General features: G+C 32.6%; 1 protein-coding gene across 1 annotated transcript; it reads left to right on the top strand.

Moving 5' to 3' along the window:
* Positions 1 to 16235: 16235 nt before the first annotated feature.
* LOC148622198 (uncharacterized) lies at positions 16236 to 20853 on the top strand. Its single transcript, XM_088571843.1, has 3 exons — positions 16236 to 16727; positions 20022 to 20167; positions 20614 to 20853. The coding sequence occupies exons 1-3, from the start codon at positions 16268 to 16270 to the stop codon at positions 20635 to 20637; spliced, it is 630 nt and encodes a 209-aa protein (XP_088427969.1). The 5' UTR covers positions 16236 to 16267; the 3' UTR covers positions 20638 to 20853.
* Positions 20854 to 22040: the final 1187 nt, after the last annotated feature.

Raw genomic sequence — 22040 nt, 5'->3', positions numbered from 1 at the left:
TTCGTTTAATAGTATAAAATAAAGTTTTCACACGTACATCCCGACTAATATACGACTCGTAACTGTGTTGTACATAATAACAAACATAGAACCGTTTGAATGATCTGAAATTGAATTACGTTGATTTAATTTTGGCTTTACAGACACAGATGTATAACAGTAATTCCAAGGAAACAATCGTTTTTGACTAATATAAATTGATAGACCAACATAATTTGTAAAACATTTGCCACAAGTATAGCAAAATATCAATGGTAACTGATACCATCCAACCAACCCTATGGAAAATATAAATTCAAACACGTACACATAAAATAAACGTCTTCAACTGTTATTACGTTAAGTATACAAATTTCATTCTGTGAAAAATACACATTAAACTGTTAATATTATAGATATTAGAATAAAAATGCCTAATTCATAATCTATATAGAGGTCTTACCTTTAGGTTGTTCCATAAATAATATTTCTTAAATTTCAAGGTATTAAATTCTTAGTATATATCAATCACAATTACAAACTTCCGCAGGCAAATTAGTACTATTAAAGTGTAGTTAATATGCTTAAAGGTTTTGATGTGCACCACATAGAAGTTTTACAACTTCATTTATCGCTATAATTAGAAAAAAGCAACAAGAAGTACAAGTTGTAATCGAATAAATGTTGCTACTTTGTATTTTGAATACCTATTGATAAGTAATTTTTTTTTTAAGTTCATCACGTAGTAGCCCATAGTAATAATGTTAAAGTGCTTGAAACTATATAAAAAAAATGTGTTTTTTTTTGTTAACATTGAAGATGAATATTGCGAACCAACATGAGAAGCCTCATCAATTGTGAGGAATCAATGATTTGGGTAAGCCAGATAATGTCTGCTATGATGAATTTTCTCATTTATGAAATGAGGTGAATACTCCAGTTACATTTAATGGCATATTGTCTCCTTTCAATTGCAGAAGAATTCGACCTACTCTACTCGATTTGACCTTTAACAGGCAGCCTAACTGATGCCTGGCGAAAAACTGAAATAAAAGTTCGCAGCGTCATTGTTAATCATTAGATATCCATTTCAGATTCTCCCAAAGTCAAATTCGGTGATGCATACATATACACATATAAACGACAACATATTTGTTACTTTAATACATAATAAACTGAACCGTTCCGGAAAGTTTTCATATGTTGCATACTTCATAATGCATTTTCCCCTACAAAATGTATGAGGATTAATTGTGATTTTTCTGATACATTTCGGACGAAAGGAATAATATATTGAGAAGTGTGTATTGTATACAAGCGTTTCAGTCCATAATCTGTTAAAATAGTGAAAATATTAAGACAATGTATGTATATTTGTGCATTCTAGATTTTGACTTGGGGAAATTCCTTAAGGTTTTAGAGTATCCATAAAAGATGCCGTAAATATTCAAATCTGGGGTTGTGTTTATATTATGACATGTTTCATTGTCATGCTAAACAAATTTCAAAGAGTAATCAAGGGAACCAAGGTTATAGCGGTAATCAAAAGAATGTAATCCAGGGACAAAGACCAGACATGTAAAACAGACATACACAACAAAGAACATAAAGTAACTAAAATCATACATACAGAGTAATAAAAGCAAATGAGCAACTCGGACTCCACTTAAAATTGGGAGCATGGACCAGGTGCACCGGTAGGGTAAGCGTCCTCTGCTTTTCTAGAAACACCCGCCGAGTTGCTCATAAAAAGTCAAGTCCGGAATAGACAAACGAGGAAAGGAAAACTATGACCCGTTGAATAAATCAGTTTTCATGGTGCAGATGGATACACCATAACGATCCAAATGCATCCTTTCTTTACTGAAATTTAACAACATTTCAAAAGGATAGCAAATAAAACTAACTGATATTCGACTTCCATATAATGTAATTTTCCTTTACGAAAAATTGCATATATTACTTTTTAATGCAGTTGTTCCGAATACAAAAAACTTGCTTATTGTGAACATAATTTTAAGATACGTATACTATCTCCATTATAAAGTGTTTTCATACATTGATGTAACGTAAATGGTTGAAAAATTCAGGCTTTTAATGAAATAAAGCTTTGTATATATATTTGCAATTGACATTAAGTGCAATATTTAAATAATTCTTGGCGTTGTGATTGCAGATCAGATCAGATTCAGTAGTTATACAGCATATACTTTAACAAGAAATTTATAGACAGCAGAAGCTAGCATCAGGTGTCATTTGTCATCATTCCATAATTACGTTTAATGTAACTTTATGTACCAGTATCGTATTGCATATCCCTGAGCGGATGTACGTCAAAACATAGAGAGTGCAATAAAAATAGTGCGTTTTCTTTTTTCCTCTTTACAAACTAATGTTTTGTCAAAATATATGAACAATGAATTATAAAATAGAGAAACTTCACAATATAAGATGACAAACTTTTTGTTTAGAAAATTTAACATTACAACATTAAAAAGTAGAGAAAATGGCCATTTATAGTTCAAGACTACTTTTCTGTCCGATCTTAGTGGACTCACCCTACTTTTTAGCGGGAAATATTTTTTTAAATGTCCTTAGAAATGCCACATAAGAGAATGTTTTTTCCTAATCAATGTACATTTTTTTAAATCCTAAAAGTATGCACTTCGCTATCGAAGTCTATAGGAATATCAATTTGATAATGAGACCTAGTAAACCAGTTTTTTTTCAAGTAAAGTTTGGTATTTAGCAAGTGGTTTTGACCACCTAAAAAAGTAGCACTCCACTGTAGGTAAGACTTTTAAGATGGATTTGCCAACTAATTAATTTAGTGTAGCTGTTTTTGTTTTTTTTTACATTTATGGTAAATTTTAACCAAATTTGGAAATGCATTTTGTTTTCACGATTATATAGGATATCAATCCAATAAAATTATGACTATATTATTTATGAAGAGCATATCAATGTTCAAGTAACCTGAAGAATGTAATAAACCTGCATAAAGGATAGTTTCAATACATTTTATTAGGTGATTAGGACTTGAAAGAGTAATCAAGGGAACCAGGATTCTAGCGGAAATCAAAAGAATGTAATCCAGGGACAAAAACAAAATCACAACAAAGAACATAAAAGTACTCAAATAATACATACAATGTAACAAAAGTAAATGAACAACTCGGACTCCACTAAAAACATGAAGCTGTACCAGGTGCACCCACTAAAAATTGGGAGCATGGACCAGGTGCACCGGTAGGGTAAGAGTCCTCTGCTTTTCTAGAAATACCCACCGAGTTGCTCATAAAAAGGTCAAGTCCGGGGTAGCCGAAAAAGGAAAGGATAACCTTAGTTTTCATGGTGCAGATGGATACACTTTAACGATCCACGTGTTCATGATGACGACCACAAAACTTCTGTAGTGATGACTTCAATTTTGTAGCTACATAACCCTGTTCCAGAAGCCTAATTTTAAGAAATCTAGCGAGATACAAAAAGTCTGCGTAGTTTCGGCAAGCTCTGGCATAACGTATGAGTTGTGATATGAAAACTCCATACGCAGGTGCTGAAGGGATGTTGCTACAGATTAAAGGAAAGTTGACAATTCTGAATGAAAAGTCATCACGTTTGTCATAAAGTATAGTCAATAGTATTCCTTACCATCGATTTCTATGTGTAGGCCAAGATATGAGGTTGACTTCACAGTGTCTGTATTATCCCTTATCTCAAGTTTTTTGGTGGTAAATAACACCATATTTGTCATGTTTAGTAGACAATGTTTTTGCTACATCGGGGTCTTTGAAAACTGATGTAGCCTTGACACTCATTGACTTACTTAAAATTTGCATTTGTTTCATAATTAAAGACCACACGGCCTTTACCCACTATGACAGAGATTCAATGTCTTCCTGTCTTCGTTTTATCAATTTTATTGCGTAGTCCTTCACGCCATCCATAAAAACTTTAAAGCTATAATTCCAAACAAAAAAAAAAAAAGATTCGTTTTCGATGATGCTTAAATCTCCCTTAACAACGTGGCCGGAAGGACCATATTTGAATGGATAGTTTTTGCAAGAACAGTTAGGTGGTTTAGCCTTGAAGTCCTCAATCTCGGGTCTTATAATTGAAAACTTTGGATGCAATAGGTGAAGTATAGAAATATTAAATAGTCGGTATTGATTTGTCCTTGAAACTTTGTTGGTTACGTTTTTGTGATGGAGGATGTTAGCCAAATTAATTGCATCTATACCTTTGTCGACAAACGGTAGTAGAAGAAATGATAGTTTTTCTTCATCTTGACCTTTTACACAAACTTGTTTAAAGAGTCTGTGAATACCAATATCCAAAATGATGGTAACAAGTATGTATAATGACATAGATTCAGAAACAGGAGTGTCAAGACTTGTTTTGTAAAGGGAGTGTAGAAGAGTGAGAGGTATATAATAGAGTTTAGTTCGAATGTGATGAAGTCCAAGAGGTTTTTGTATGAAAGGAAGAAGACCATCTATGGAGACATCATGTATTTTAGGTGACGTATAGTGGCGATGGCCATGACTCTTTTTCCGTGTTGGATTTTTGCCAAATAAATTCATCAAATTTATGCTATTGTTATATTGGCTTGAAAGGTTTCCTATACTTTTGTTGCTGTTATTGCACCCGTAAGGTATTGTAGTACCTAGTCTGCGTATCCAGTATTCCTCTCTTTCTCTACGATAGATTTTACTAAGGACGGGATTGTTTGTTGGATGGTATTTTTTTTTTCGACAGTACGAACTTTCATAGAGAAGGTTGAATGATCTTCTTGATAAGAATTATGATAAACTGCAGGGATTTGTTGGCATCAATTCCCGAACGATGACCGTAGATTCGTTTGTTTAATCGTTCTTGTGTTTCACAGACATATACTAGACCGCATAAGTTGTATTCCCAATCCATATGTTAAGTTAGTCGATTTGCAACTTAAGTCACCGTCACTTCTTGTGTGAAAGGTTTTGTTCGTTAGGGTACTAGTCAAGAAAGAGTCTGTTGTTACCATACATTGCACTTATATTAAAAAAAATGAATATTTTTCATTTATTGCTTTTCTTTCAAATAAATAGCTAAAATGAGCTTCCCTATAGCTGTGATTTATTTAAACACAGCAATGTCACAAAAGTCATTAGCCATTTTAGTGGACTATTTTAATGGTTCAAATGGGCATATTCTGATGGGACAAGAAAAATAATGGTGTTTTTTAATACAAAAAAACTTAACTTTCTCAAAAGTATCTAAAGCAGGAAAATCTGTTTATGATATTTATTCTTGCTTTATATCTATTCGATTTTGAGAATCATTGTCCTGTCAAACTGAAGCCAATTTTTATATGGCTGGGCTAGCAAAATGGCTTAAAATTTGTATTTTTTGCATATGAAAAGCTATATATATATATTTTTAAAATATGATAGAAGTATCTTTTTTCATGTTTTATCATAATTGAGATGACCGTATCTATAGTTTAGAACAGTTGGTTGAACCAGTTCATAAGCTTTACTTCAAACAAGAGGCTTCCTTGTGTATAGACAAAAAAAGGAGGCTCGCATAATAATAGTTGCATATAGAACTCAAAAGAAAGGATTAAATAATGATTTTGATAATGTCAACTTTCCTTTCATCTGTGGCAACATCCCTTCAGCACCTGCGTATGGAGTTTTCATACGTTATACAAGAGCTTGCCGAAACTACGCAGACTTTTTGTATCACGCTAGAACTCTAACAAATAGGCTTCTGGAGCAGGGTTATGTTACTACAAGAATTAAGTCGTCACTAAAGAAGTTTTATGATCGTCATCATGGACTCGTGGATCGTTATGGTGTATTCATCTGCACCATGAAAACTGATTTATTCAACGGGTCATAGTTTTCCTTCGTTTGTGTACCCCGGACTTGCCTTTTTATGAGCAACTCGGTGGGAGTTTCTAGAAAAGCAGGCAGAGGACGCTTACCCTTCCGGTGCACATGATCCCAGTTTTTAGTGGAGTCCGAGTTGCTCATTTGGTTTTCTTACTTTGTATGTATGATTTTAGTTACTTTATGTTCTATGTTGTGTATGTCTGTTTTCCATGTCTGGTCTATGTCCCTAGATTACATTCTTTTGATTACCGCTTTAACCTTGGTTCCCTGGATTACTCTTTGAACTTATAGCATAGCTAATGCATCTGCCATGTCAGAAGTGATCTTTTCTGGCAAACATTGAGATATTTGTCTTATGTTCTTATGTGTAGAATAGGGTACCTATATAAAAAATTGAATAGAAAAACACGTTTGTAACAGGGCAGTGATTTTCTGGATTTTCAGTATAAAAATGAATACTGTAGTAGAAAAGCAAATCCTTTTATGAATGTATTGAAATGTTGATTAGTAATAGATACCAGTATCGTATTGCATATCCCTGATCGAGTGTATGTCAAAACATGGAGGGTACAAAAGTATAGTGCGTTTTATTTTTTCCTCTTTACAAACTAATGTTTTGCCAACAGATATGAGCAATGACTTATAAGATAAAGAAAACATCACACTATAAGATGACAAAGATTTTGTCTAGAAAATTTAACATTGCAACATAAAAATGTTTCACTGAAAAGGTTGGTTTGATTACTGCAAAACGAAAGTGAAAGTAGAGAAAATGGCCATTTATAGTTCAAGACTACTTTTTTGTCCGATCATCGTGAACTCACGCTACTTCTTTGAGGGGGGGGGGGTTTAATTTTTCACTTGTCATTCCATTTGAAATGCTACATTAGTGAAAGTTTTATTGAATTAATTTAAATTTACATATTTTTTAATCCTAAAAATATGCACTGCACTATAGACTCAGTGGGAATAACATTGCGATACTGATTATTTTACTTTTTTTTTAAAATCTCTATCATTCAGTCGGTGAAAGTAAAATGTAATAGTCTTCAAACATTTAGTTTAACTGTGATATATTATACATACATACAAGTATATTGTGAGTAGGTCTAAAAAATATGCACACTAAACAAATGAGAAAAGAAATTGAAATTTTTGTCATAATGATTACCTCGCGGCCTTCCTATCCGAAGAAATGGTTTCTTATCCTTTTCATGTTCGTCTCGTATCATTTTGATAAATAAACTGTTGATCTATCTAAAAGGTGAACAGCTCGAATACTTAATATTCATGTCACAAACTGCAACTGCATCCATAGCTTTTAAAGAGGATGATGTCGTGTTCAAAACGATTATATATATGAACTTAATCTATGAAATTTTAGATTTTGAAAATATAATTTTATTCTGACTAAAATTGAAAAAAAAGCATCTCGTGTGGAAATACGAAAACTTTGTCATAAGTGTGACTCGACTAAGACCTTTTACGCATCCAGGACGAAAGAATAGCAAATCAGCTACATTTTTTCATTTTAGACAAAGCGTATATTTCCTCCGACTTATTATTTCGTCCCCTCTCAGTGAATCAACATCGAAAACAATTTTTCCCCTTTGAGTTGTATGCCCAAGTTTAAAAAACGGTATCAAATTTAAGTTCTCTGAATGTTTTTAACAAAAAAGAAGCGGGTCAATCTCGAAAAAAATCATTTCAAATAGCACGATGATATTGGTACCAGTATCGTATTGCATATCCCTGAGCAGGTGTACGTCAAAACATGGATGCTATAAAAATATAGTGCATTTTCTTTTTGCCTCTCTACAAACTAATATTTTGTCAAAAGATATGAACAATGACTTATAAAATAAACATCACACTGTAAGATGAAGAACTTTTTTAAAAGAAAATCTAACATAATATCATAAAAATGTTCCACTGAAAAGGTTGGTTTGGTAAGTGCAAAACGAAAGTGAAAGTAGGGAAAATGGCTATTTATAGTTCGAGACTACTTTTCTGTCCGATCTTCGTGGACTCACCCTATTTTCTTTGCGGGAAATTATTTTTTCACATGTCCTTAGAAATGCTACATAAGTGAAAGTTTTATTGAATCAATTTACATATTTTTTTAAAAATCCTAAAAATATGCACTTCACTATAGAAGTCTATGGGAAAATTAATACGATACTGAGACCTATTAACAGCTTCTCTCGAACACAAAATGCAATTATCTCCCTTTCTTCCGTGTTTTAAGTTTATTAAATGGGAAAATATGTAAATTTAAAATGATGGTGATCAAGCTTTCCATGATGACAAACGCATTGAAATAAAATATATGAAATACATAGCGTCTCTTTCTTTTAATATATGCAATATATGCATCTTCTGTGAAAAGTGAAATGCAGAGAATAGATATAAAATACCCACAATTCTTTCAACTCTTGGAAACGGTGTTTAGTAGTGTTAGATCAAGCTTAGTTAAGGATATCAACGGCTTCGGTGTAGACAACGGAGAACATACCGTTACAACAACTGAAAGGAAACTCTAGGAATTCATAGCGAAAGTCAGTAACATGTATTGACCTATCGCAGATTTCATTTTTATACACTTGCTGTGTTAGTTTTAGTTCATATTGAGTCTGATCCAGTTTTTTTTTTTAATTTACCAACGCGCTCCTTAGAGAAAAGAGAAGTAGGTCAGTATAGACATACAATACATTGGAAGAAATTATACTTAATACCCTCATACCATTCAATCGGTGGATTTCTTTAAGAACATATCGATTAAGAAAAAATTAGGAGGAATAAGGATAATCAAAGCAAATTATGTGCAATTAAGGAATTCCCCAGTCCTATTGTAAATAAAGGTGAAGACATGAATGAGGACAATTGTTTTCTTTTAAATGGCACGTTGACATTTACACGTGCACAGAAATAAAAAAGTCAGTATATTGTGTTGAATAAATACCTATATTCATGCGAACCGTGTCTAATCCCTAACGTAAGATTTACTGTTTCAATAACGTAGTCACGTTTTTCTAACGCCGGTTTTTGTTATTTTACGGTCATTTCCTAAGAAAAGAATTGTGAGGTAGGTAATTACTCTGAAATGAATGAACATTTTACTTAATCAAAATACGACATTATGAGCATTCGTTGCTAAAATGAACAGCTTTCCAGCGCTTGTCTGTCTCCAAATAAATAAACACACAGTCACATTTCTTCATCGCTCGTAAAAAACAAAAGTGAAAGCTTAGCAAACCTTGTCTTATTTTTGCTCTTTCGTCTGAAGACGATCAGCCGGGAATCTTAAATGCGTATACGTCACTCCTATACCTTTTGAAGAAATCCAAGATTCACAAAAAATGCGCTCATGTTTTCAAAATAACCGAGTTTGTATGTAACGCCAGGTTTCTCAGTACTGTTGATTAAGTTTAAAAAATGAGTTTTTTAAAATTTATTTGATCGAGAAAAAAATAGTACTTTTGATCATTTTAATTTCAAATAATTGATAAATCCATCACAGACATTGCATATAAGGCATGTATTGTCGTTATTTGTTTGATCATTACTGTAAACGGTTATATTATATTTTATATATCGAATGAATATGAACACCTTGAAAGTTGATATCACTGAAGTAGCGTTTAACCCTTTCAGTTACACGGAATGTTTGCGAAATATTTTGGTCAGTGCCAAGCCTGTTTTTTTTCAAAATGTATACAAGAAAGTTTTAACGGTGATCATTCTCGATCATAAAAAGATAATAATAACCTACTCCAAAATCCCACTTCTACCTTCTATTGGTAAGGGCAACAGGCCGTTCTGGCTCACGAACTAAACATAATAGTAAAGAGTTGCGTATTAAGATCTTATGTGCGCAATCACTACAGTAGCACAAGCACAAACGTGCTGCGCTCTACTCAGGACGGTACCAACAGGTGTCGATCGGCATCGGATTCATACATATTGAAATAAATAGATGTTAAGAAAAATGTATTCAATGTCTTTAGATGGTTTGGAATATCCGATGATGTATTTTTAGGTTTATCATGGCATTCCACTTTGCCTTCCCAAGCTATATTGCGGACCGGCAACTTACTGAAGAGCAATTATTTGCACTTCTTACCTGCAATACATATTAAAAAGCAACTGGATGCCAGTTTCGGTTACAAATTTATAGTCTATATGAAGTGCGTCTTAATAATCTAATCTGTGCTGTATGATTTGTCTGTGTGTATGTGTAGTGTACCGTTATTAAAACAAGTTTTATTAACAAATTGCAGCAAACTAAATTTACGCAACAAAAAACAAAGAAACAATTGCCGACTGCATGTAGGCTTTTTGCCAAGCTAATATCCGTTTTCGTCTTTCGTAAACTTAAGCTGAAAATGCTGATTTACTAATCAGGACTTTGTACTGTATAAACGCAATAGATGCGGGACTCTAAGTTAAAAATACAGTCACCGGTCAAAAAGTATCGATTATGGTATCGATGTTAGGACAGTAAAAAGTATATATTGGAATCACATGTATAATTGTTTCTATATTTAAACTATTCTACTTAATTCATACAATTCATACCGTAGTATGCAGACAACAACAAAAACAAAAACAAAATAAAACAAAACATACAAACACACGGAGAGAAATAGGTTATCAGATTGCAATTTGGAACGGATAAGTTTGTACACACCAAACTCGGTGAAATAATATATCATACGGGTATATGAAGATCAACGTTCGAAAAATTAGATAAACAATGATCACTGTTATGTTTAATTGAAACTCTATGTATACATTTCCCATTTTTGGTTCAATCGGTAACAAACCACTAAACTTTCTGTAATTTAAAACCCTTTCAGTAATCACTACATTAATGAAATTGTCTGAATTATGGAGAAATTTGTAGACTCTGATTGTTGTACCCATTCCCAGATAACAGACATTCCGTACTTAATCCATTCATATCACAAAACGGCTTCTCCGTAAAATGTGAATTGTTCAATTCCGATGACATTTCAAATCCGGATCACAATATTAACATTGTCAAATCGACCGTGATTGTGTTACCAAGACGATTGTTGATAGTTTTGACGAAAACACAGATCTACCGCCTTATTCTGTGTCAAAATTCTTTTGAAGGTTATCGTTCCACTAATAATTGTTTATTTTCAAATTCTTGAGAAATAACATTTTTGTCGACATAGAAAATAAAAAATACAATTATCAGTATTTAGTCAACAATCGGCAGCTAGCAACTAAACCCGCGGAACTTATTAGTAATAATAAAATTATTTTTAATTATGTATATCAACCTTAAGTTCTGATATCTGAAGGCAGTGATGCAGTTTACTTCTAAATTGATTTAATAGCTATCTAAAGTAAACACTCGAAATCGGGAGCGATTTGACACAGTTTAATTGCAAATTCAAGAAAACGTCATTTCCTTGAATATTCTTAAAAGATCGTGTCAATAGGGTTTCAAATTTTCTAAGAATAGCGGAAATCTTCATTAAGAATTCCATGAGGTTGGTAAAGTGGTTGTTTAAAAAACGATCAGACATGTCATTTGATAAGATATGTAATTTCTTTCCTGAGTTGTCAGACAAAAGGAACAATTTATATTATATTGGTTTAACAGGTAGGATATATGCCAAACTGAATTCTTTCGGTTTTGAAGGAAAGCAATCATTAAAGTTTGAAGATGATTAATATATTTGGAACAATATTAGTGGGATGAGAATAAAGATATTTTTATATCACAAAAAAATGTTACCAAAGAAGTTACATTGGTGTTATTTGCACTTGTTGTGTTGTTTTGTTTCTTGTGTTTCTTCTTACTAACATGTAGTTATGAGTTGTTAGTCTCTTTCTCAATATATATACTTGATATCATAAACGCAAAAAAGGGAACCAAGGTTATAGCGGTAATCAAAAGAATGTAATCCAGGGACAAAGACCAGACGTGGAAAACAGACATACACAACAAAGAACATAAAGTAACTAAAATCATACATACAAAGTAACAAAAGTAAATGAGCAACTCGGACTCCACTAAAAACTGGGAGCATGGACCAGGTGCACCGGTAGGGTAAGCGTCCTCTGCTTTTCTAGAAACACCCGCCGAGTTGCTCATAAAAAGTCAAGTCCAGGGTAGACAAACAAGGAAAGGAAAACTATGACCCGTTGAATAAATCAGTTTTCATGGTGTTGATGGATACACCATAACGATCAACGAGTTCATGATGACGACCATAAAACTTGTGTAGTGATGACTTCAATCTTGTAGCAACATAACCCTGTTCCAGGGGCCTATTTGTTAGAGTTCTAGCGCGATACAAAAAGTCTGCGTAGTTTCGGCAAGCTCTGGCATAACGTATGAGTTGTGATATGAACACTCCATACGCAGGAGCCGAAGGGATGTTGCCACAGATGAAAGGAAAGTTGACAATTCTGAATGAAAAGTCATCACGTTTGTCGTAAAGTTTGGTCAATAGTTTTCCTTAACTATCGATTTCTAAGTGTAGGTCAAGATATGAGGCTGACTTCACAGTGTCTGTAGTATCCTTTATCTCAAGTTCTTTTGGGTAGATGCGATGTATCAAATCCCCGAAATGCTTAAAGATAACACGTCATCTATATAGCGGAAACTGAGATTGAAGGATCTAGCTAAACAATATTCTTTCTTTCTGATCAGATCAGCTATAAAGTCAGCCTCATAAGAGTGAAGAAATAGGTCAGCTAGTAAAGGGGCACAATTTGTTCCCATTGGAATGCCGACCGTTTGTTGAAAAACACGTCCACCACACTGGACAAATATGTTGTCGATTAAAAATTCCAGCATTTTGTAAACATCTTCCTCTGTATATTTGGAAGATGATTTTGAATTATTTCTTACAAAGTATGAGGAATCTCTACCAAGAACTATATACTTGTATCTAGGTGTACCATCTTTTTTGGAAAAACAACGATGTATAATGTTTTAAGTCGAGATTTTAACTGAGTATGGGGAATAGAAGTATACAGTGTTGAAAAATCATAGGTTTTAATGCTATTATATTCAGATAATAGTCTTGAACTGATTGTCTCCAAAAGATCTTTCGAATTTTTCAGGATCCACATTGAAGTAATACCACTACGGGAGTAACAAGTGTTGTGGTAGGACTGTAGACCCTCTTTGACAGTTGTGAGTATAGAAGTTAAAAGTTTTGAAAGAGGTTTGTTGGTACATTTTGCAGATCCAGCTATGAAACGTTGTTTGTATGGATTCTTGTGAAGTTTAGGAATCCAATACATAGACGGTAAATCACAATCATCGTCCTTGGTAGAGAGATCAAAAGAGGATAGTACAGATTTATGGTTTTCCACAATTTCTTCTTTGGAAAGAGTGCTAGCAGTGTAGGTCTTATCACTGCTATTATTTTCTACGTCTACCTCTGATAATAAACATTGGATATAAAACGTTTTGCAGACAAAAACAATTTTGTTTTGGGCTTTGTCTGCTGGTACGACAACATACTTCTCATGTATAGTAGACAATGCTTTTGCTACATCGGGGTCTTTGAAAACTGATGTAGTCTTGGCACTCATTGACCTACTTAAAACTTTCATTCGTTTCAATATTAAAGACCTCACGGCCTTCAACCACTCTGACAGAGAATCAATGTCTTCTTGTTCTAGTTTTATCCATTTTCTTGCATAGTCCTCGAATAGAACTTTAAAGCTATAATTCCAATTTATGGAGCGTGGTTCACGGTACTTGGGACCTTTAGAAAGAATATTACGCAGATATTCGTTTTTGATAATGGTTAAATCTCTCGTAACGACGTGACCAGAAGGACCATATTTGAATGGAAAAACACATTTGCATGTCGGATATGGTCTTTCAGATAGTTGTGAGGGAGTAGGAGTAAACTGTGAAGATAAATGGAGAAATATACCTCTCGTTGTTGATGAGAAATCAAGGAAATAAATCTTACAGTGTTTCTTGAAAATTAAACAGTATAATTTGTTCCGGTTGTAGAAAATGGAATAATTAAAGGTAAGATATTTATTATTAGAAATTCTGATATGCATCATGAGGTCGGCCATAGCTGTAACGTTTATGTGTTGGACACTCTTCATAATGCACCTAAAAATGTGTTAAAATATGATTTTCAAGTCTACGCTCCAAAAAATGCATAGAAATATCAATTTATTTTCTATTTATGCAAAATTATTTATCAATTTAATTCAACACCAAACATTTTCATTAAAAAAATACGTAAAGGTTTTTAAACATTACGTCTTTCATAAAAATCCAGCTTTATACACATATATTGACTGCAATATGCATCGTGTGGGTTTTACAAACATGATTCAGTAGTAACATTAGCATGGTTACTAAGCATACACTAAGAAAATATTTATAAATAGCAATAGCTTGCTTCAGATGTCATTGCATATATATAATTACATTTTTTAACATTCGATAATAATGTTTATGTAGCTATACATTTCTAAATCTATCATTAAATCGATTTCGGCTGGCGATAGTAAAATATAATGTACGTGGCGTTTAGATCTATAGAACATACACAAAAAAAGAAAGTTAAAATTGTATTCATAATCATTACCTCGCGGTCTTCGTACCCGAAGAAATGGTTTCTTATCCTTTTCATGTTCTTCTCGTGTCATTTTGCTTAATATCTAATATATTTTAACCTATCTGATAATGTAACCTAAAACTTGATATTCATACTGTATTCATACATCTTTATAGAGCATGAAGTCATGCTCATAACAGTTATCTATATGAACTCAACTATGACATTTGACAGGCACTAAAAATCTTATCTTATTCTTACTGAAATTAGAATAAAAATCTTTAGTGTAAATGCGGTGATCAAGCTTCCTTCAATGATGACAAAAATCCCTTTTTTCAGTGTTTTCGAACCATCGAACGACACGCACCTATTGACTATAATACGTCTTTTAAACGATAAGCGGATAAATACATTGTAATACAAAATACGTCGAATACGAAGCTTAATAGAAGTAAAATTAAGGTTTCCGTACAAAAGAGTTACATCGTTTTTATTGTCGATCGTTGTTTTTTCCGTTTTGCAAGCGGTGCTTTATGAAAAACAAGAAAAGCAATTACATAGAAGTTTTATCAAATTGAGATTATTATATTCAAATCGTATGAATATTATACAATATGGCACACTGTTATACCTTGTGTCATTGCTCTCCATATACTGAAAATTGTTCTAGTTCCCAATTTCCTTTCCTGACTTTGGAAACAAGCTTCTTTACTGATTTTAGCACTAAAATGTCCTGTCTGCTTGCCTCGATATGTACTTTTTGTCATATTGAAATACTTAATTCGCAAAATGCATTGTCTGCGAAAAGTGAAAAAATGTCTAGCACTCTAGGTAGAGAGAACAAAAGGAAGAAGGTCAGCAAAGACATACAATATGGAATTATACACAATACGCTAATAGATATCTTTGATTTACCTTCCATTTAAAAAATATTGATTTTAAAACAAGTAATAAGGATGAACGAAGCAAATCGTGATTTTTTTTAGTCATTACAGAACAGAACTTACTACAGTCCTACAATCCAAATCGTGTAATACCATTTATTCCGATAGAGTTACATATACATGTATCCTGATTGAAACATTTGTCAAATCTATTTAAAATAAAACAAAACATCGATGAAGAAAAAGAGCATTTGAATCTAAAATAACATATAAATAAATATAAATAAATTTAAATATAGAAAGGTCTGAAAAATTCCCAACGATGTTAGAACTGTCAAATTTGCGATGCAAATTTTGGTCGTTCCCTCCGCGGAACTCGAACTCGTACCGCTGTGACATTTATAGCAACAGCGCCTGCACAAAGTCCAGCGCCCTAGACCACTCGGCCAGCTAGGTTATATAAAAATATAGGTTTTGCTAGCCCGGTCATTCCTCCTCGTAAGATTAATCTAGGGCTGTATATATTATTGGATTAAGGGTGCAACCATTTGATCTTTATAGGGTGCTAAGGTCAACTTTGAAATAAGACTGGACGATGATGAATGGTTAATATAATCAGGATGAACAAATTGATTAAGACCAATAAAAACAGGGTTCAGTTGGTAGAAAATAAATGAGTTTCTGGTTTGAAAAAAATCAATGACAAACTAGAGTATAATATAAGAAGTCGGGTAAAAAATTACACACAAAAATCCAGGACACAAAATTTGATCATTCGTTGCAGATAGTGCATGCACTATCGGTAAATGTTTGGCCATTACTGTACAAGTTAAACTTGGAAATGGAAATTTGATTGTTCATATCACCATGGTAGCGTATAAACATACCAAAAATGAAAGTAAAATTAGTAAACTGAAACAGTACATGAGCGAAATTAAAAATGGTAAAAACTCAATGTGTAAATATACGCCACTTAAGACACGGAGGCAGTGATTTGGAGTTAAAAAGCAGTTTACTTGATTTATTTAATAAGTGTCTAAAGATAGGTATATCGAGGAAACATATTTCATTACACACTCGAAACCAGGAACACTTTGCCACAGTTACATTACAGACACAAGATGAAGTCGTTTCCGTGCAACAACTCTTAAAAGATCGTTTTATCAGAAATGAACTGGGTTTTAAATTCCTAAGAATTGCAGAAATGTATGTTGAAATATGTGTGGACGCCGTTGAGCTCCCGGAGAAGTACTATGAGGTCGGTAAAGAAATCGTTAAAGAGAAGACCAGACAGGCGGGAATTATGCAAGGAGATGACGAATGGGAGGAGCATTTGATAAGATATGTAATATCCTTCCCGAATAGTCAGATAAAAGGAACGATTTACATTGGTGTAACAGGTAGGATAAATGCCAAAATGATTTTATTTTTAGTTTTTGAAAGATTTTTTTAAATTTAAATAGTTATTGTTTGACGAGTTAATATATTTTACATCACAAAAAATTGTTACCTAAATAATTGCATTGATGTCATGTACATAGTTTGTATTTTTTTTTGTATTTACAAGGGTTATGTGCTTTGCTTTTTTGTGTCTTTTTTATTTATTTAATCATGAATTGTCTGTATAATGCTAAGTCAATTGCTCTGCAAAAATGCAAATGTGGATATTCTTTCAGATGATTTTAAGGTGGTAGGGATAAACTGTGAAAATGAAAATAAAATTAGACGTCATGGTATCGATGAGGCAATCCAGAAAATCAATCCTACTGTGTTTTCTGAAAATTACACAGTAGACTTCTTTCCGGTGGTTGAAAATGGAATAGATAAAAATAATATATTCATTACTCTGTGAATACTATATCGTATTTGCTTGTATTTATTTAACATTCTTTTATTGATTTTTCATCTACAAAAAAATGCATCGAGTCTATGAAGTTTTCAACACAAATCATGTCATCAGTCAACAAATATTTCTTTAATTTAAAGTAAACAATAAAACAAATGATATTGTGATTGTTGCAGAGCAATGTACTGTGTAAAAAGTCGAAATGTTTGCGATGATCTTGTATTTTCTTGCAATGGTAAAAGTGTAGATATTATAGATGGATTACTTATCTTGGCGTAATCCTTTCATCAGTAAAAACAAAAAAAAAAAAAAAAAAAAAAGACTTGTGAGTCAGGCTAGAAAAGCTACATGTGTGTTTAGTATTTAAAATAAAGAGTAGAAAACTTGATTTGCATATTGATGTACAGATACAACTTTTTGACACAATGGTTTTACCACGTGGCTCTGACCATGTGGGTTTGTATGGTTGTGTACAATATGCACTGTGATTTTTTTCCTATTCTAAATGGATAGTTTGTATAGAGAAAATATTAGATGACGGTGGTTAATCAGAGCATTGGTTATCGCAGAATGCGCCAAAAAAATGTTAATTTATCTAATCTAGTCAAACAGCGCTATTGTGATTAATTTAAACAAACTTGGGTTACAATTAAGTCACAATTTTGAAAATTATATTTATGTCTGCCTATTAATGCCATGAAAAAATACACGACGGCTTCGATTTTTGTAGGCTAAAAAGAATAGTCCGAATCAAAATGTCATTTATTATATGTACAAAGGGAGTTAACTCACAAAACTTTTTTGGAAAATTTAGGTAACTCCCTAAAAACTGCCAGCCTGCAAAAAAGGTGGTGTACCAAAAAAGGCCAAACAGGCATACATGTAACATATAACAAAATAGGAACATATATAGTGATACTTTATACTAATAAAAGCACTAATTACATATAAAAACTGTATATGTGTGGCATGAAGGGGTTGGTGGTGGGTAAATCGGTTTTCACCAAAACGAATCTAGAATTGTTGATGGTAAAATTTTCCATGATGATGCTAAGTAACACGCGAACAAATAGTTGTATCTGATTGGCTGATACTAGTAGTGAGAGGACTAGTTTAATTTTAGCAATATTCACAATAAGCATAACTGTAACACCAAAATTCTTACACCCAGTTGAACCTCAACATGCAAACTAATTAATATTCATAGCCGACATAAATTAATTTAGGCCCCTAAATTTTGGTTTGGTGTACTACCATATGATTTACGAAAAGTATTTTGTAATTTTGGATTTTTAAGTCATATATTATCTTTAGAGCAGGGTCTGTTTTTTGGGGTGTTGATCATGATGGCATCTGTGATTTCTGCAATTTATGTGACATTGGTGATGAGTTTCATTACTTTTCAAATTGTAATTATTTTGTGAGGGGAAAAAAAAGGGTTTATATTAATCCAAATAATATAAAGTTTTCGAATCATTTTTGTTCAGATGATTATAACACAATAGTCAAAATTTTGTGAGATTATTATTGTCATTTATAAATTAGATTTGCCTTCCTCTGTATTATTGAAAAGTAACTTTACATTTCATTGTAATTATAATTATATCATTCATCCTTTAATTGTTGTATATATGACTGTATATATGTTGTTTTTAATATTCACATACCTCTGACAGAGTCTTGAGAAATAGAAGTTTCAAGTTTTGTACTATAAAGAATCGATTAAAAAATATATGAGAAGTACTGTAATTCTATTCAAGTTTATATAAGTACACTCATTATGATAAAACCAGTACATAATACAATACAATTGTGCGTTGAAATTGAAGATGTCTTCTTTCGAACGACAGACTGACGTGCTTTGCTGTTATTATTTTATCGATTCTTTTCAATTAACTGTCTTTATTTATTTTCCTTTGAAAACATAAAAAAGTAAAATAGAGATTAAGCATTATATCTCGACTATGAAAATCTTGGGTAAGTAGCTACGTCATACATCCTATTCCCGTGGCCTGGGCATCAATAGCATCCTGTAAATCATGCATGTATCACAACTCTACAACTAGGTTTCACATAACGACTTCCGAAAGACGGTCTATGTACTATTGACTCAAACGCACGTAAGTACTGACAATTATCACAATGGATTATGCGAATTCCGAATCTCATACGTATCAGGCAGAAACTGCAAAAAAATTGACAAGTTAATCAATTTAGTCGAAAAATGTATCATTTTGTTTTGTTCAGTAAATATGTCCAACTTGATTGTATTTTAGCGTATAATACTAAATGAGTGTGCTGTGTTTGTCTTGTTTTGCTGTATACTCCATTGATTTTCAAGCAACATTTATTGATTTTATTCTGTTCGATCTTTCACGAATAGGTTAAGAATTAAAACAAATATTGAAAGAGATTTAGTTTTTCGATCAATATCATATATGTATTAAACAATCATTCCTCTGGCAATGATACCAATAGTTCAGATTAGTAGTTGGTATTCAAACGGGTATAAAGTGTTCCCCATTTTTAAAAAAAAATATTTTAAAGTCAGTACCATCGATTATATTGCAGATTTTAGAAAAGAAAGAAAGGCATTGGGTTCAGGACTTTTCTATTACTACGCATACAATAGCTTTTTTTGTCATTGCAAATGTTTCGTAAATCATAAAAAAGTACCAAGCATATCGAGTATTAAAGCATCCACATTTTTACATTGTACCATGTTAGGTTTAATTTCGAACCATGCAATATACAATCGTCTAAAAGGCGCTTAAATTGTGTGCGGCTCTGTTCAAAATTATGTAAAAGAGCTTATTTTATCAGTTTTATTGTTTTGGTCTTGTTTCAGATAATTATAAAGTGATAGAGATACCAGTCAAGGGCAAAAAGAAATTAGAACGACACTACAGTGACCGACAAGGAAACATTTATATACAAATAGATGGGGGTGTTCCTACCCTATCTCCAAAGGCTGCTCAGGATTGGGTGTTACAGGTATCATAACAAATGTCCAATAACTTTTTGGTGTCTCTATAAGAGTTAATATGTGTATGAAGTTTGGGACTGTATCATATTATATGTACATTGATGCTGTTTTACTTTTCCCTTAAAGATGTACGTAAGAACTATATGGATCATGAATCTCCTCCAGTCTAAAGACATCAACGTTATGTATTCGTCTTTTAAATTAACAAGCCCCAGGTAACAAAATTTCTATCCCTAAAATATCGACATTCTAAGAAATGATTTTCAGAGATTAACTTTTAAAATAATAGAAACTTTAACAGTAATTTAATATTTACATTATTAAACAAGACAAACAGACTAGTACTGTACCATTTTCATATATTCACTCTTTAGTTTTAATGGCAGTCTGTAAATATCAAGTCATAATTAGTTTCACCGTTGTAAACAGTGCTTTCATTTCTATCTAATTCCAGAATTCGTCATGCTGTGTCATGTGATAGTGATGCGGGAGGAGGATTCTTAAGAACCTACTATTGAATTCATTCCCAGAACAAAATGCATGGTTTTTGAGCATATATAACAAGATATTAAATAAACCAACAAATTGCTATTACTAACTAATTTCGTTCTAACAAAAATATTTTGTAATCCGTATAATTAGTAACCTAATTCAAAATGGATGGTCACTTTGATAACTGTCTTCATTACAAATGTTTTCTAGGTATTTAATAAATATTTAAGTTGTTCATGGTTTGATTTTCAGTGGGTTTAACTCTTTTATGTAAATAAAAGACTTAAAATATTTTAAAAATACATGTTTAGCTTATTCACATTTGCGGTGTCTTTCCACGTGTCAGATGCTAGAGGTTAGAGTAGCACCCAAAGTCAGAAATTAGCTAGCACTACTGGAGATCCAAATATTAAAAAGGGAAAGTGATTCCGATCAAGAAGCTGTATATAACCATAGACAGCAAAACACAAAGTAAATGTTTCAAAGTAATTTTTAACAATGCAATTTACTCATGCATGGTGTCAGTCTCTGGTCTCTGGTTTGATATCATAGCTACATAATGTATTTGTACGACAGACTGGTAGTGGCATGACTACTTCCACATCTCTCGTTTCAAGTTGACATCTCACAGGTCCAACTTATTCACTGCAGAAATTAGAAATGTAAACTTGGATATAAGAAATGTAAAGTTGGAAGTATGAAAAGACAGCTTTGGAAGTCAGAAATGATGACTTGAAACTGAGAAATGTCAACTTAGAAATAAGAAATGGCAACTTGGAACTGAGAAATATCAACAGGATCTGAGAACTGTTGAGGTACAATTAACTGCGAAATGTCTCGCATCAATCGGGAAATGCAGTGAACAAAGTCATGACACTACTGGTCTTTCGTATATTTGTAATAGTCATCCTATTTGACTATTTGGCCCAAGAAATTTAAATATATTAATAACTCAACTTCGTAATTCTCCATCCTTTTATAAATTGTGATATGTATACCGTCAATATTATACAAAGCCCGTCGTGTCATTGTGGTCATACGTACGAGACTGCTCACCATTACTTTTTTTTGTATGCCCTCTTTATTACAGTGTAAGAACCAAACTAATGAGCGACCTACAGTGGGTTCATGAATTTTGCAATATAGACTTACATCTACTTGTTGATCTTGCAGAAAATCTATCAGAAAAACAATATCAAGTTGTGTTGGACTGTGTATATTCGTTCGTTAAATGCACTAAAAGATTCCTTATTGCTTGTGCTGAATTAGTACCCATCACATTTCACCACATCACCTAATGTTATAATTTTACTGTCTCGTCTTCACTTTGTAAAACGTAATTAACACTAGTAAATTTGTATGCCTATACTTAATTATTATAACTATTAT

Source organism: Perna viridis, chromosome 3, assembly GCF_037379345.1.
Source record: "Perna viridis isolate PV_CMFRI_1.1 ecotype Kerala chromosome 3, ASM3737934v1, whole genome shotgun sequence".
NCBI classification, from domain to species: Eukaryota; Metazoa; Mollusca; class Bivalvia; order Mytilida; family Mytilidae; genus Perna; species Perna viridis.
Note: the sequence above shows the minus strand (reverse complement) of the source record. Positions and strands in the feature narration are given on the sequence as shown.